This window comes from Petaurus breviceps, unplaced genomic scaffold, assembly GCF_028583685.1.
Source record: "Petaurus breviceps papuanus isolate PSGF00001 unplaced genomic scaffold, PetGlider_PUasm1.0 126, whole genome shotgun sequence".
NCBI classification, from domain to species: domain Eukaryota; kingdom Metazoa; phylum Chordata; class Mammalia; order Diprotodontia; family Petauridae; genus Petaurus; species Petaurus breviceps.
In genome coordinates, this window is record NW_027185655.1 from 27,122,536 (window position 1) to 27,138,975 (window position 16,440).

At 36.8% G+C, this 16,440-nt stretch overlaps 1 protein-coding gene across 1 annotated transcript in view; it reads right to left on the reverse strand.

Moving 5' to 3' along the window:
• The window catches only part of GRID2 (glutamate ionotropic receptor delta type subunit 2), a 919,201-nt gene that overhangs the window by 305,781 nt on the left and 596,980 nt on the right, over nt 1–16,440 (reverse strand). The window contains exon 11 of the mRNA XM_069098591.1: nt 114–252. Within this exon, the coding sequence (XP_068954692.1) occupies nt 114–252 (139 nt within the window). The remainder of the gene's footprint in view (nt 1–113; nt 253–16,440) is intronic.

Genomic DNA, 16,440 nt, shown 5'->3' on the forward strand with positions numbered 1-16,440 from the left:
CACCATCACCATCACCATCACCATCACCATCACCATCACCATCACCATCATCATCATCATCATCACATCATCATCATCATTACCATCTACCAGTATCATTTGTGTTTACTTACTGGATGGAGCTTTCAATTCGTGTGATGGTGAGGAAAGCTGCCAGGTTAGCTGTGTATGATGAGATGACAATTAATGCAAAGAGCCACCAAGCTCCCATCATCATTCGAGTGGCCAAGGTTGTGTAAGGGACTTCACCACCTGCTGGTCAGAAAAAGAAAGTTTAGCATGTTAATTGATTGAAAGAGCAAAGCATATTGGTAGAGTCCTTAAAATGCCCAGAGCACTCTAAGAACATACCACTTCATGGCCAGTGATGTCTGCATTATTAATGCCAGTATAGTCATTAAAAAAATCCCTAGATAAGAGAAGACACTCAAATCTTGATCAGTGATTATTTTCCCTCAAGGATTTATAAAGATCATCATATTCTTTGCTTAAGAATTTTAAAATATTGCTTCCTTTCTCTAGATATGCTGATAATTTACAAATGATTCTGATGATTTACAAATTCATACCATACATTTTCAGAAGTCTTCCTGCCCAAGCAGTGTAGATAAACAGACAGGATTGCACACAAAAGTTAAGAATCATCAGTTAATCAATCAATATATTTATTAAGTGCCTATTATTTCCCTGAATTTTAAATGTAGTTTGAATACAGCTTGATCAATACCTCTTTGGGGCATATTATAACTATATAATGAGATTCAGAGCTTCAAGAGATCTTAGAGATCATGTTCTGGGCATAAATATAGTCAGAGAAGTTTAATTGCTACTTCTCACAATAGCTTTTTCTAAAGCTATGAAAAAACATTTTTGACATCCCACCCTCCCCTCCCCTTTCAAAAGATAAGAGCAAGAGGAAGGAGACAGTTATTTAAAAACCTACAGGACTTTTTTGGGGGAAATTAAATAAATATATGGTTAAAAATCTGTATGATGTCATTCAACCAAAGACAGAATGCTACATAAGGTAATCAATAAGGAGAACAGTTTGAAAAAATCATGAATTATTCTTCTGGCTAACCTTCTATTCTCAAGGCTAATTATTAGTTTAATTAAAATAAGAATCATATTTTAACCATCCATTAGAAAATGCATTTTTATGTAGATTCAAGGAGTTTATAGGGTAGATTATGTCAGAAAACTGATTTACTAAAACAAAAAGTAGAAAATATCAGTAACTAATAGAGTGATTCATACCATTTCCATAACTTAATGGAATTAAGGTATTAGGCTTATAAAATAGTTGGGAGATTACTGGATTTGGGAATAGAAGATGTAGATATGAATTATGATCTTCAATATCCTACTTTGAAAATGTATTGGTCTCTCTGGGTCTCATTTTCCCGATCTGTAGAATGTGGAATTGGGATGAGTTGATTTTTAAGATCTCTTCAAATTTCAAATCATTTGAGTTTGGCAAAAATCTATAGACTTACTCTTATAAGCAGGATCTGGTTTAGAAAGGGCTTAAGTTAACATGGGACAAGCTTACTAAATCAAATAATCTTTAAAATGGCTACTGTATATTTTATCCTATTCATAAATAAAGGTTATAGAAAATCGTATCCTAAGGCAAAATCTTGAAATGTGATAGGACTATCTTGGCTAAGGTAATATCTAAGACTTAACAGTCTTAGGATACTTATTTTTTTTCTCCTTCTTGTTGCCTAGTACTATACATTCTGAAAAAGTCACCTGATTACTATAAGGCTTTAGAATTTACATCCCTTACTCTCCACTCAAAAAGCCACCATCCTACTGCAGACCCTCATCACTTCTTGCCTAGGCTATTGCAACAGCCTCCTAATTTACCTGTCCACTACAATCTATCTTACTCTAAGGTGCCAAAGTGATTTTCCTGAAGCATAGGTCTGCTCATGTTACCCTTTTCTCTCAAATCATTAAACTCCAATGGCTTCCTATTACCTCCAGGAACAAATATAAAATGCTCTGTTTGGCATGTAAAGCTCTTTATAACCTTTACAATTTTTTTACCCTTTGCTCTCCTCAGCAAACTTTTTGTAATTTACAAACATGATCATTTTCAGTCCTCACAGTAATCCTGAAAAACAAGTTTTATTATCATCATTTTACATTTGAGAAAACTGGCTCTGAGATGTTATGATTTGCCCAGTTTTATAAAGCTAGTGCCAGTCTTCTATTACAATATCAACCTAATTAATTAATTAATTCACCTAACAAATACCTACTAGACAAAATGCAAACAACTAAAAGTAGAGAATCCTTAAGAAAAAGGTAGATTTTGCTGAGTAAGTAATTAAGAAGATGGTGCTGGGAAATGCAATTTGAACTTCTGGAAAATGATTGAAAAAAGACAGAGATGTAACCTGACAACCAGAAAAAAAAATGTATCTATCTAAAGTCTTGCGATTAATAAAAAAATGTTTTAATTGGAAGTATGGATAAGGGAAAGAAACACCCTCATAGTTGTCAATCCAGATACCACAGAGAGGAGAAAATTCGCTATATGAAGTAGAGTTGAATAGACAGGGTCAGTAATTTCCAGGATCATATATTTTAACAGAGATTCAGAAATAAAACTTTAGATGTTTATATTTAAATGTACAAAGTATTGGTCATAAGCAAGAGGAAGTAGAACATTTCGTTCACACAGGTAAATTCAAAATAACTGTCATCAGACTTCATAGGATGACTGGAGCAGCATTTTAAAAGGATGCATCGTGCTCAAAAGGTACAGAATAATTAATAATGGGTAGTTTAATATAATTTTAATTCTAAGATTTACTTATGAGGAAATTCAAGAATCAGAGCAGAGAATTATGACAGAAAATATTTTTATATAGAGCAACAGAGATAGAGACAGAATACTCTTTGTTGAAGGAGTTCAGAAGCTGGTTAAATCAAATAGAGGCCAAGAAGCTTCCACCTCCTCCGATCCATGTAAAAAGGGGACTCTGAAACTTTGGAGTTCCAGAACACACAAAATGACACAGAGAAGCTAACCTCCCACTGAGGACATCCCAGCAGGCTGGAAGGAATCAGCCAGCACAGCCCAGCCCCATACAGAAGCTTTAGCCCCAGGGCAGGCTTGACCAGCCACCCACAAGAGGGTCTCTAGATCATCAGCAGCCATGGCCGTTTCCAGATTTATTAACACACAGATGCGAAGGACAAAGTGAGAGGTCAGTGGAGTCTAGACTTTGGGACCCAGTAAGCGGGAGTGCAGCTGAGATGCTGGCACAGCCAGCCAGTGCCATGTGGCAACTTCAGTTCCTGGCCTGCAGTGTGTAGGGGGACCAAGCACTAGTCTGAGGGGTAATCACTCTTGCTTTAACCTGCTTGGATCTGGATTGCAGTCTAGGGTGGAGGTCCTGGGGTGTGTGACCAGCTTGCCAGAGTGTGTGGAGACCTCAGAGAGGGCACCCATCTAATACCTCCAGCAGCTGAGAAAACCCCAGCGTTTGGGATGAAAGCTCCCCTGTCTGGTGGCAGAGTCCTACTGTGGCATAAAGCCCAGGGGTCAAGTGACTGAGGGGCAAAATGACCAGGCAAAGGAAACAAAGCAGACAGAAGATTCCAACATTAGAATCTTATTTTGGGGACAAAAAAGAGCAAAGCATGGAACAAGAGGAAGACAGTGAAGTCAGAACTCCTGCACCAAAAGCTTCAAAGGAAAATATGATCTGGTTACAGGTCATAGAGGACCTTAAGAAGCAGATAAGAGAAATGGAGGAAAAATCGGGAAGAGAAATGAGAACAATGCAAGAAAATTATGAAATGAGAGTCAACAGCCTGACTGAGGAAAATAACACCTTAAAAAAACAGACTGACTCAAATGGCAAAGGAGGCTCAAAAAGGCAATGAGGAGAAGAATGCTTTTAAAAGCCGAATTTGCCAGATGGAAAAAGAATCTCAGAAGCTCAATGAGGAGAATCATTGCTTCAGAATTAGATTGGAGCAATTGGAAGCTAATGACTTTATGAGAAATCAAGATGCTGTTAAACAGATCCAAACAAATGAAAGAATAGAGTGCAATGTGAAATATCTCATGGGAAAAACCAGTGACCTGGAAAATAGATCTAGGAAAGATAATTTAAAAATTATTGGACTACCTGAAAGCCATGATCAAAGTAAGAACCTAGAAATCATCCTCCAGGAAGTTCTCAAAGAAAACTGCCCTGGTGTTTTAGAACCAGAGGGAAAAATAGAGGTTGAAGGAATTCACCGATCACCTCCTAAAAAAGATCCCCAAAAGAAAACTCCTAGGAATATTATAGCCAGGTTCTGGAATTCCCAGATTAAGGAGAAAACATTACAAGCAGCCAGGAAGAAGCAATTTGAATATTGTAGAAACACAATCAGAATAACCCAGGATCTGGCAGCTTTTACACTGAGGGATCAAAGGGCTTGTAATATGATATTCCGGAGGTCAAAGGAGCTGGGATTAAAACCAAGAGTCACCGACCCAGGAAAACTGAGCATCATGTTTCAGGGGAAAATATAGTCATTCAGTGGAATAGAGGACTTTCAAGCATTCTTGCTGAAAAAACCAGAGTTGAATAGAAAATTTGACATTCAGATACAAGAAATAAGAGAAGCATGAAAAGATAAACAGGGAAAAAAATCATAAGGAACTTATCAAAGTTGAACTATTAACATTCCTACATGGAAAAACAATAATTGTAACTTATGAAACTTTTCTCAGTAGTTGAAGAGAATGGAAATATATATATGAGGGTATATGGGCATATGAATGTGTATATATATGTTTACAGGTATACATAGATAGAGGGCACATGACCAATTTAACAGGAAGGGATGATACTTAAAAGGTGAAATTAAGAGGTCAGAGAGGAATATAATGAGAGGAGATGGGGAGACACAGATTGGGGTAAACTATCTCATACAGAAGAGGCAAGGGAAAATGGTTACAATGGAGGGGAAGAATAGGAAGGCAAAAGGGAATGGATCAACCTTATTCCCATTGAATTTGGCTTGAGGAGGGAATGAAATACACACTAAATAGGGTATCTCACCCTCCAGGAGAGTAGGGGGGGAAGGGGATTACAGGGGGGATGATGGAAGGGAGGGCAGGCTGGGGGAAAGGAAGTTGGAAGCACCCACTTTTGAAAAGGGATGGGATCAAAGTAGAGAACAGAACAAGTGGGAGGTGGGATAGGAGGAAGGGAAATATAGTCAGTCTTTTACAATATATCTACTATGTTATTGTTTTGCATTAGCCACACATGTACAACCTATACTGAAATGCTTATCTTCCCAGTAAGGGTGGGTGACAAGGAAGGAAGTGAATGAATCTGGAATTCAACGTTTTAAAATCAAATATGTGTGTGTGTATGTATAATATTATTAATACTATTTTACATGTATTTGGGATATAAGATATACAGGCATTGGAGCATAGAGATCCACTGGACAAGTTGAAAGGGGTATGGGAGAAAATATGGGAGAGAGCAGATTGGAGGAAGGGATATCCTGTGGGTTGCTATTTTGGGGTGGTGGGTAGGGGGAAAATGGGGAGAAAATTTGTAACTCAAAATCTGGCAGAAATGAGTGATGTAAATCAGAAGTTAATAAAGCATTTGGAAAAAAAAGAAACTGGTTAAATCTTCCTCTCTAGCTCTAATCCTACTCTTCTCATATTTGGGAATTTCAATTTACAAGCTGATTTCTTCTAATATTTCCCTGTTCTGCATCCTCCTTGGATCTCTTGAATTGCTACTTCACTCTAACTTGGCCACACCCAGGGTTAGTAATAATTGTTATTACAAACCTTGCTCTTAAAGTTCTCTAGATGATGGGAACTTCCTGTCCTTCCATCTCTCCCTATACCTCATTCCCCTTAAAACTTTTCTCTGTACTCATGACAAATTCTTTTCATTCTAGCACTCTCTTTCCCAGGATTTCCCTGTTTCTCTCCTCTGACTTCAATATTTTCCTTGCAAAATTCTAATCTTTTAGTTAACTTCCACTCTCAGATTCCTTGTCCCATTGTCCTGTCACCTCTCATTCCTTTCCAAACCCCAACTTGGATTAGTCATATTAACCTTATTTTCCACCCCTCTAATAAATCTATTGAAAGAAGTTAAATAACCCTGGTAACTAGAGAAACTAAGCTTTATGTTATTCAATTGAACTCTCAATGCTCCATAGCAATCTTTTTACTCTTTCCACATTGATTAAACTCATCGATCCCCTTACAATGTCTGTTTCAAATCTTTTCTTTTAAAATTATCCACATTATCCCCTTCCTTTCATCTCAACTGACCTCACTGAAAAGTTGTTTATGAGGTCAAACCATTATGAGCTTTATCTCTTCCTCAATTCCACATTTCTACTCTCCTCAATTCCTTCTTCCTTCCCCTCCCCCAAATTTTTCCTCTTATGTTCCAGCTATAGAGAATAAATTTGTTTCTTCCTGACAATGCCAATCCCTTACTTGTGATCATCATCTGATTCTCTATTATATCCTCTGGGATCTTGTCATTTTGATCCTTTTCCCTCTGGCTCATTACTTCACTGCTGCCCACATAGATATTCATCATTTAATCAACAACAATCACAACCAAAAGTTTACTTGATGTTACCAAACCCCTCTAGTTAACACCTTTATCTCTCCTTTGCTGAAGTCCAAAAAAGGTATCCACAACTGTCGGCTCCATTTTCTCTCCTCAACTGCCTTTTCAGTCCCTTGCTGTATTCTGATCCCAACTTGAATGACTACTGTCTTCAAGGTCACCAATGATTATTTTTATTGCTGTATGCAGCAGACATTTCTCAGTTCTCCTTCTTGACTTGTGTTTGAATTTGTGATTATTCTTCTTCCTCTTTCTTGTATACAAACAGTTCCCAAGTCTTGTCAATACTACCTTCTCAACATCTCTCACACGTCTTCTCACTCTAACCACACCAGTTTATGCTCTCATCATTTCTATTCAGAAATAGCTTCTTGAAAAGTCTCCTTTGAATCTAGCCTCCCCCTTCTCCAATCCACCCTCCACATTGCTGCCAAGTTGATATTCCTAAAACATCGTATTGAACATGTTATTTCCCTACTCAAGAAGTTTCAGTAGCTGTCTATTTCCCATAGGATAAAACATAAATCTTATATCTAGCAGTTAAAGTCCTTTACAATCTGGCCCCAAAATATCTTTCCAGGCTTCCTCACTCCCCTACAGGCTCTGACTCCCCTCCTCCTTCCCTATATTCCATGTTCCAGTCATATTGGCCTACTTCATGTTTCCTGTATATAGCAAACCATTTTCAGCATATTTGCCTCTGCAAATCCTCCCCCCACATCCAAGCCCCTGACTAGAACTTTTTGAGATTCAGTTCAAGTGATGACTCCTTTAAGAGAACTTTCTGGATTTTCTCGTTTTCATTATTCACCACCCCAATTATGTTGTATTTATTTTCTACACATATTGTATTTACTTATCTATGTACTTATCTACATATCTGTCCCCGTTCCATCATGCCCCCTTCCCCAGTAGAATCAAGCTTCCTGAGGTGAGGGCATTGCCTTACTTTTGTATTCATAGCACTAGTTCCTAGCAGAGTGCTTAGTGTATAGAAGGCATCTGATAAACATTTATAGGTTGATTGATGGGCAATAAGCATGATCTTTAAACTCAGAAGGATAGGAAAAATTGTAACAATCATATAAAACCCAAACTAAGTAAGATTTTAATAGAATTTAGCTCTTTTCTCACTGACTTTATGTGATCAGACTTGGATGAATTTTCCCCTAAGATACTAAAAGAAGGGGTAGATGGGATTCAGAGTCCTTTGGAAATCTTTTGTGAGGCAGAGTTGTACCATAAGGATGAGGATGAACTAGGAAAGTGTTCAGAGGGAAGGAAAGGAGCACAAGAGGAGGAAGAGGGAAAATAATAGTAGTAATTGTATATATCACTGAGAATGACAATTTCGGGTAAAATTATATATTCATGTATATATGTTTATTTATTTAAAGGGCAGATTGTTAGCATTTAGAAAGGGAAGCAGAAATCATTACGAGCCAGAATAGTTTCATCAAGAACAATTCCTGCCAGCATAGCCTTATTTCTTTTTGGGCAGGCTTCCTATAACGGCAGAGGAGGAGTAAAGTTTGCCAATACAAGTACAGTTTACTTGTATTTCAGGAAAGTGTCTTATTTGTAAACAACATGGAGGGATGGGTTGAATGACTAAGTGATAAACAATAGTAATAAATTAGTACATGTGAACTTGGAGCAATGGAGATTCCATATTTGCAATGGCAAAGCAGTTTGTCATAGCAGTCCTAGCGTTACAAACAAGAACCGATAATCTTACTTCCAGTAATTACATGAGAATCTTACAGTATGGAGGATGCATATTTCTGCCACAGGCACAATATTTTTGAAAACAAAAATTGTAGGATTTCAATGGGAAAAATTAGAAAAAGGATGTGAAAAGGTAGAGGAGAATTTTCACCTATATTGAGAGTTTGGCAGGTAGAAGAATGACTCCATAAGAAGAAAGAGTACTCAGTAATTGTAGCTAAGAAACAAATATGGGGAAAAATAGAGACAAGATAGTGGAGAAGGAGTAAGAAGTCCCTTTCTACCACAAACTCCTCCAAACATATTAAGGAAATGTGCTAGACAGTTCTCATTGGGAAATCCAAGAAGACAATTATAATCAGTCATTTTTACAGCCCATGTTGATGTAGGGAGACAAATAGCGAAGTTTGTAAACAGTGTGTAGACAACGAGCTGCCATTTGGATTATTCTAGGTCAGGGAAAGTACACGCACCAGGACAAGATAGAAGTTGCAAATTCAGCAAAGATGGAACTAAATTTGTTCAGAGTGCTGAAATAGATGTAAACTGCCAACTTGGTTGTTCACCACACAATTCCAGTTGATAGATTCAGAGTTGACTGAGAAGGGGACCTGTGCTTAGGGGTGGTATTCCAGGGTGTGAAGAAGTCATAGACCCTAGAAATAAAGAATAAGAAGCAAGCTCAGGAATCAAATCTTGGGATCAGAGAGAGATATGTCTCAGTTATAGCTTCCAGTCTAGTCTTAACCTTATATTGGAATAACTACAATAGAAATCACAAATCAAAGGGGATTCTTTAGTTCTGCCATTCTGAACCAGCTATTTATATGGCTAAAAGTGACTGATACTAAGAACAGTCTACTGGAACTCTAATTTAGTAAACTGGCAGGTATACCTAGGAGTACAGATATTGGACTTTGCTGTAAATTAGGCCAATGTGAGAGCACTGGAAGTTTTCAGGTTCTCAACATAAGATCTTAACCTTGAGAACTTTCAGATCCTAGAATAACACAATGATTAATACTCCAAGAAAACATGATGATTGACTCCAAGATTATCTCCACAATAGAGCCATGAAATCAGAAAGTAGGATAAAAAATGAGAGAAGGAGAAGGGGAAGAAAGAGAAGGAGGAGGAGGAAGAGAAGGAAGAGGAGGAAAAAGAGGAGGAGGAGAAGCAGAGGAGGAGAATCCTACCATAAAAAAGCTATTATAAAGATAGGAATGTTCAAGACACAAATCCAGATGAGAATGGCTCCAAATCATCTACAAAGCAAGCCTCAAAGAAAAATGTAGCTTAGGTGCAAATTCAATTAGAATTCTTGGAGATGAAGAAGTTAACATGTTTTATAAATGAAATGAGAGCACTAGAAGAGAAAGAATGAAATAGGAATGAGAGTTATGGAAGAAAGAATTGGAAAGAGAATGAACAGTTTGGCACAAGAGTTTCAAAACCTTGCCAAAGTAGCAAACTACCTGAAAATTAGAATGCACCAAACAGAAGAAAAGGACTCCATTAGAAAATATAAAACATTAAAACAAAGTTAAAAGACCAAAAAAAAAAGAAGAAAATATTAGGCTTCTCCTAAAAGAAAAAGAAAAAAAACAACAACCGACCTACAAAACAGATCAAGGAAAAATAATTTGGACTAACTGAAAGTCAGAATTTAAAAAAAGATACTAGATATAATACTTCAAAAAAATCTTAAAAGAAATATGTCCATAGAATCAAAGGGAAAAGCAGAAAGAGAAAACCAATACCAGTCTCCTCCTAAAAAATTAAAAATGAAAACTCCCAGGAAGATCATAGCTAAAATTGGGTTACCAAGTTAAAGAAAAACAATGCAGGCAGCAGGAAAGAAAGCATTCCAATATTCAGGGGTCAGTCAGAATCATTCATGATTTAGCAGCTCTCACTATAAAAGAGAGGACAGTTGGTGGCACAGTGGATAAATTGCCAGACCTGGAATTGGGAAGACTCATCTTTTGGAGTTCAAATATGGCCTCAAACACTTACTAGCTATGCACCCCTGGACAAGTCACTTAATCTTGTTTGCTTCAGTTTCCTCTTCTGTAAAATGAGCTGGAGAAGGAAATGGCAAACCACTTCAGTATCTTTGCCAAAAAAAACACCAAATGGGGTCATTGAGAGTTAACAACTACTTGAAAATAATTGAGCAACAACAACAAATATGGACAAGGGTTGCCCATGATGAGAGGGCTTGAATGGGTTTTAATCTGGTCCTACTCTGAAAAAAAAAACATGGATTCATAGTAACTCACTCACAACTATTATCTAGATTTCAGTAGTTTAGACAAACTGTTGTTTAAAGAGAAATGTGGTTTTACTCTAACATTTTCATTCTGAGAAAAGGCTTTAAGAGATTTTTGTGATGGTGATGATGATGATGTTTAAGAAGCATATTTTCATTTGAAAATGTCTAATTGATCTTTTCCAGATACTAGGTACAATATAGAATAGCTACAATCTTGCTTGTCAAGTGATTCAAATGATCATATCCATCTGGCACTATTTTAGGAACTTTACTTTAGTTTCTCATTTACATTTCCAAAGTAAAAAAGTTCCCAATTATTTATATGCTTTCATTTTCAAAGTTTAATATCAGTTGACTATTAAATTAATTAGAATTTATATTATCCCAACCTAATAAAAGAGTTCTTTCTAACATGACTCTGATTCTTCTGATGAAATCAGGGAAGGTGATATTTCAGTTTTGGGGCTTCTTGAAGATAAAAATGAACTTTGTAATTGCTGAAGATAGAGCTTCAGATTAGCACAAGTACTTAATGAATTTTTTTAAATTGCACTCACTATAATGGACAATTTCCAATTTAAATGGCTTTGAAACCCTTCAATCAAAAATGGAATTATAATAAAATTAAAATAGCAGCTAGACATATTACATGAACCTAAGTGGCTGATTGTTCTTTTAACTTCCAGGTGCCAATCTCTGCAGCTCAGATGTGAATTAAATTGAATTCAATTTCAAGCTCATGGAAATCTCCACAACTGATCATATCTATGATATTTTTATTGGTCTGGCCACCCAAATATTCCTAAAACAGAGGACTGGCCATTTTGCTTCTTTACCCCAAAATCTTAGTACTTCCCCTTTTTGCCTCTAGACTAATAGACAAATCCCTTAGACTAGCACTTCTATTCCTCCACAATCTGCTCCTCACCTATCCCTCTGCACAGGTACTTCCTCTCCTATAGGAAGCCTTTCTTGATTCCCTTCACTGCTAAAGTCTATAGTGCTTTCTCCATCTTTCCTTTTCCATTTTCTTACTCCCAATTGCACTCTTCCAAATAAAGCTCCTATAGCCTACAAAATTTCTTGAGGGCAAAGATTGACTTTTCTCTTTGTATCTCTAATATTTAGCTAAGTGCCTGGGGCATAGCACATATATTTGTTGCATTGAGATGAATTAAAAATCAAAACAACAAGTACCTATTCTCAGGAAAGAAAAAGATGACTGAAAGTCAATCATCCATCTTAAATTTCCAGTCAGTTAGAAGGCATTGCAGTAGCCATTCATACAAATGCTGCTTCTAATAGTAATTAATCAAGTGGGCAGACAAATGAATTACAGGAATATAAATGTCCTTCACTAAAATATCAAGGATATACTGCTTAGAGATAATTGCAATATTTTCACTGACTCCCCACCTCAAAACTTTGGATAACTTCCACAGTCAACCCAAGACACACTTTCTCTCTGTTATCTAATATGTAGTTGTAGTTGCATCATGATTTCATCAGTGAGAATTCCTGGTGAGGAAAAGTCTTCCCATTGATGCAGACAGATCAGCCTCTTATCTGTAAATGATAGTCTTTTGCCTGGGGCACTGAGAGACTATTCCATACTGTTAGTTTGTGTTTAGGTAGAACTTGAGTCCAGATAATCCTGGACTTTTTTTTTTGCCTTCTATCCACTGATCTTCAGCCTTTAGAATTTTGTCATAAATCCCTTGTCTGGATGTCTCCTCTCATTTTACTCATTTCCATAGGAAATGAAAAAAAAAAAAACACCCGACCTCATCTACTAATGAATTCAATTAAAATTTTTCTTTACTTACTTACTATATGTGGGGCACATTTCTTTCAATAAAAAGTATATGCTAAATTTTCTCAGTCATCTAGTTAACCCATGTCAGATTAATAAAGCCTTTCCAAAGTATTAATTATGAAATTCTTCCTTTAGGATTGCTCTGGAAGAGTTAATTCATCCTAAGTGGGTGAATTTACATTTTAGAGATTAAGAAATGTTGAAATTAGAAGCTCCATTTCCTCTTTAAAAAAAAAATAAATGTCTTATTTATGAGGCTCTAAATGTTTGAAAATGTGTGCTTCAGCTGGAAGTCTTGGTAATGCATACATCTGTTTGCAAAGATTTCCATTAATCAAGGGAACTACATCTTAAATGATCAATAGTTAATGAGAGCAACTGAAGCTTACAGCGCAGTGGGTCAGCCAACATATCTTTTTATAACTTTTTGACATTTGGGGATGAAAACATTTGAATTGGTTCATCCATTTTGCTGCTTCCTTTCCCTGATGCCACTCAAAAGACTCTTGTAAATTTTAATGACTTTACTTTTTTTTGGAGGGCAGTTGGGGTTAAGTGACTTGCCCAAGGTCACACGGCTAGTTTTTTGTGTTGTGTCTGAGGCAGGATTTGAACTCAGGTCCTCCTGACTCCAGGGCCGGTCACTGCATCACCTAGCTGCCCCCAAATTTTAATGACTTTAATATAACCATTCCCCTTTCGATCATAGTTTAGTTGACAGCTAAATCCTAAAAAATCTCTTAAAAAAACTAATCCAAAACTTCTTATTCCCCCAAGACTAAACCTCACCTCTCTTTCTTTCCATTCTAAAAATCATTATGTTTGCATTAGGTTATTTATTAGGGATTTATTAAGAGTTGGCATAAGAATATTTTTCAGGCTCTGAATTCATTTTACATTTCCTACATTCAACCTATTATCAAGGTAAAAAGATCAAACAAATTTCATATTGTACCTCTTAGTTTGAGTAGGGTATCTCAGTCTTAAAAATTAGTTGCTAGTTGCTTAGATGTAATAAGGGAAATAAAGTGGAACAGTAGGAAGACAATGACTTTTTCTTCTTTGCTTAGCTTTTGCTCTGAGACAAATTTGTATGAAAAATCATGGGGGATCACTGAAGGCTGAGGAAAAGGGGATTACAAATATCCAGTCTTAGGCAAATGCTTGGAAGGGAAGCATTTGAGATGATTTTGTAGATATAGAAATGTACATATGTAGATATGTGGGTTGGAAATCAGTTGTAAACATTTCTAATCTTGAATAAGACATAGGCTCAGTTAGCAAGGGGTGTTGTTGATTTTAGTGAGCAGGAATCTGGTTTACTGTCAGATTACATACCTATGGGTGCTTCTAAACTGACTGAATCTTCTGTATTCTGCAGGATCTTGGGCCCAAGAGGCAAAGATTATCCTTCAAGAGGGAAAAATGCAAGAGCCAACACTGACTAATTTTCCCACGTCTGTATGAAGAAATGCAGCTGAACATTTTCATAGTCTGATACTGGGTATATGAGGAACTTGTCTCCCTAAAAAGAGCCTCTGGAGCATACACTAAAGAAGAGAGTAGTTTCATCATATGGGGAATAGCTCCTAAGAGAGGACTAAAATAAAGTAAGAAACTGTAAGCAGAGAGAAGCTCTACATCTATTTCCTATGTAAATCTTTGATGGAAAGACCAGTCCACCACAACTAAACAGATGCCAGTGGACCACAACCCATCAGTGACAATTAATCTCTTCAGGTCTCAGTCTTCTCATCTGTAAAATGAATGAGGAGACATAAATATGCTTTAAAGTCCCTCCAAATCTATTAAATGATTTTTTAATCATATTAAATGATTAGAAGACAATGAAGCATTACCCAGTTGGAGACTGCATGCTACAAGGAATCGCTGGGGAGTTGTTCTTGGGGAAACATTATGAGAATATCACTAGAGGACATTGGCAGTCCAGCATGAGTTGGTGTAGAGTTAGTATGAGTTCTATATCCATGTGTGCACTTTTGGATGTACATATGTACATATCTCTATGTGTGTTCTGTAAACATGACCAAGTTTCCTAGTGACATATGTATTTGTGAGATAGCTCGTCCATTACTTCATTTCATACTTTGCCATGCTATTTCACCAAGCATTTTACTTTGAATTAACTGTACCATCCCAGTAGCAACTGAAAGGTAAAGCAAGCCATGGTCTGGAGTATATGTAGCCTCACAGAGTAATATGAACCAGGGAGAGTTTTCCTGTGTCACAATGTGTGAGAGAGTAGTACCCTAAGTACTACATTTACCTTTGATGATATTAGTAAATTTTCTACATTATGAGATGTAAACTGTGTTAGACCAAACCTACCCCTTCCCCCTGCTGATCAGAGCTCTTGTGACAGGGGTTCTTGAGACCCAAAGGACTCCCAGGGAAATAGGGATACATTTCAGGAGCATCTGGCAACTTGAATGTGAATAAAAATCTTTATTTTTTACTAACCTCTAACTCAATTTTAGTATTTCCTTCAATAATTTAAAAGATTATCCTGAGAAGAGTACAAGAGGTTTCACCAGTTCCAAAGTTGTTCATGACAAAAAAATTAAAAGTTCTACATTAATCCTTGCAGTAACTGTCCAAAGTACTGAAAGAGCTTTTTCTTGCAAAAACTGTTTTCCTCCTTCTTCTACTTAAAGCATTTATGATTTTAGTAATTAACTTGTATAAGAAAAAAGTACATCAAAGCAGTGTGCTGAGGACATTTGGAAAGTATTCAGATAGTTTGGTTCAGAAATGCAACACAATTTATAATCTCCCTCTCTCCATACAGATCAGTTTGTTGGCTTTCTTATCTCTTCCATCTCTGACTTTACATATTTTTATTCACTTTCTCGATTTGTTGCATGTTTGTGGAATTTTGTTTTCCTTGTCAATATTCAGCAATGGAAGAAGTGCCAAAGGAAAATCTAATTGCTCAATAAGAAGGAAAAAAAAATGCCTCAGTAAATGGCTTGGAAAGGGAGCAAAATACTACATATACTTTGCAAATGCCATTTCCCATAAGGTGTGAACAAATGCCTTTTCTGTATTCCCTCCTGTTTTCTCTGTTGTCACTTGTCAGCCATTTCCAAATCATGCTGCCTGCATTCTGTTCATCCTCTTCATCCTGCTGATTCTCCTCCCACCACAATGTAGACTCGTCCTGGGGCAACCTGAGTGTTAGGTTAGCTTTTTCCTTTATTGTTGTCAATTGTTTAGTGGTGTATGACTCTTCATGACTCTATGGACCATATTACCCCTAGGGTTTTCTTGGCAAAGAAACTGAAGTAGTTTTCTATTTCCTTCTCCAGCGGATTAAGACAAAGAGAGGTTAAGTGACTTGTTCAGGGTCACACAACTGGTACAGTCCCTGAAGCTGAATTTGAACTTATGTCTTCCTGAGTCCAGGCCCAGTGATCTACCCACTAAATCATCTAGCTTTCTCCAGCTTTTGCCTTATGTTGCACTAAATTTCAATTCCACAGCACTTCCTGGCCCTTTCCAAATCATGACACCTAAATTGCAGCCACTATTTCCATTCTCTTCTCTCCAGAACCTGGTTATTACACCCAGAACCCTGGGCTCAAATACCATATTTCAGCACATAATCATTACCACCAGATAACTGCTGCACCATTTTTTTCAGTCCAAAAATTGGTTTATAACCTTTCATCATGTAATCATTGCACAATATAATTCTGTTCATTATGCCCCTTAGAATGTAAACAGAGAAGCAATGCATTCACCAGTGGCATATGGGAATGCATTTATCTCTTGTGCATTGCAAGCCATGAGCCTAAAATTCTCAGCACATGCATCTTGTCAGTATATTTCTAAAAGGTGACTTGCAGTGTTTTTTTTAGAGCACGCAGTACTAATAATATTATCACTCCACTCAATGAAGTCACAATGGAAGTTGGTGGATAGGTGAAGGTCCCATGAGCAAATTATGTAAGACTTCAATC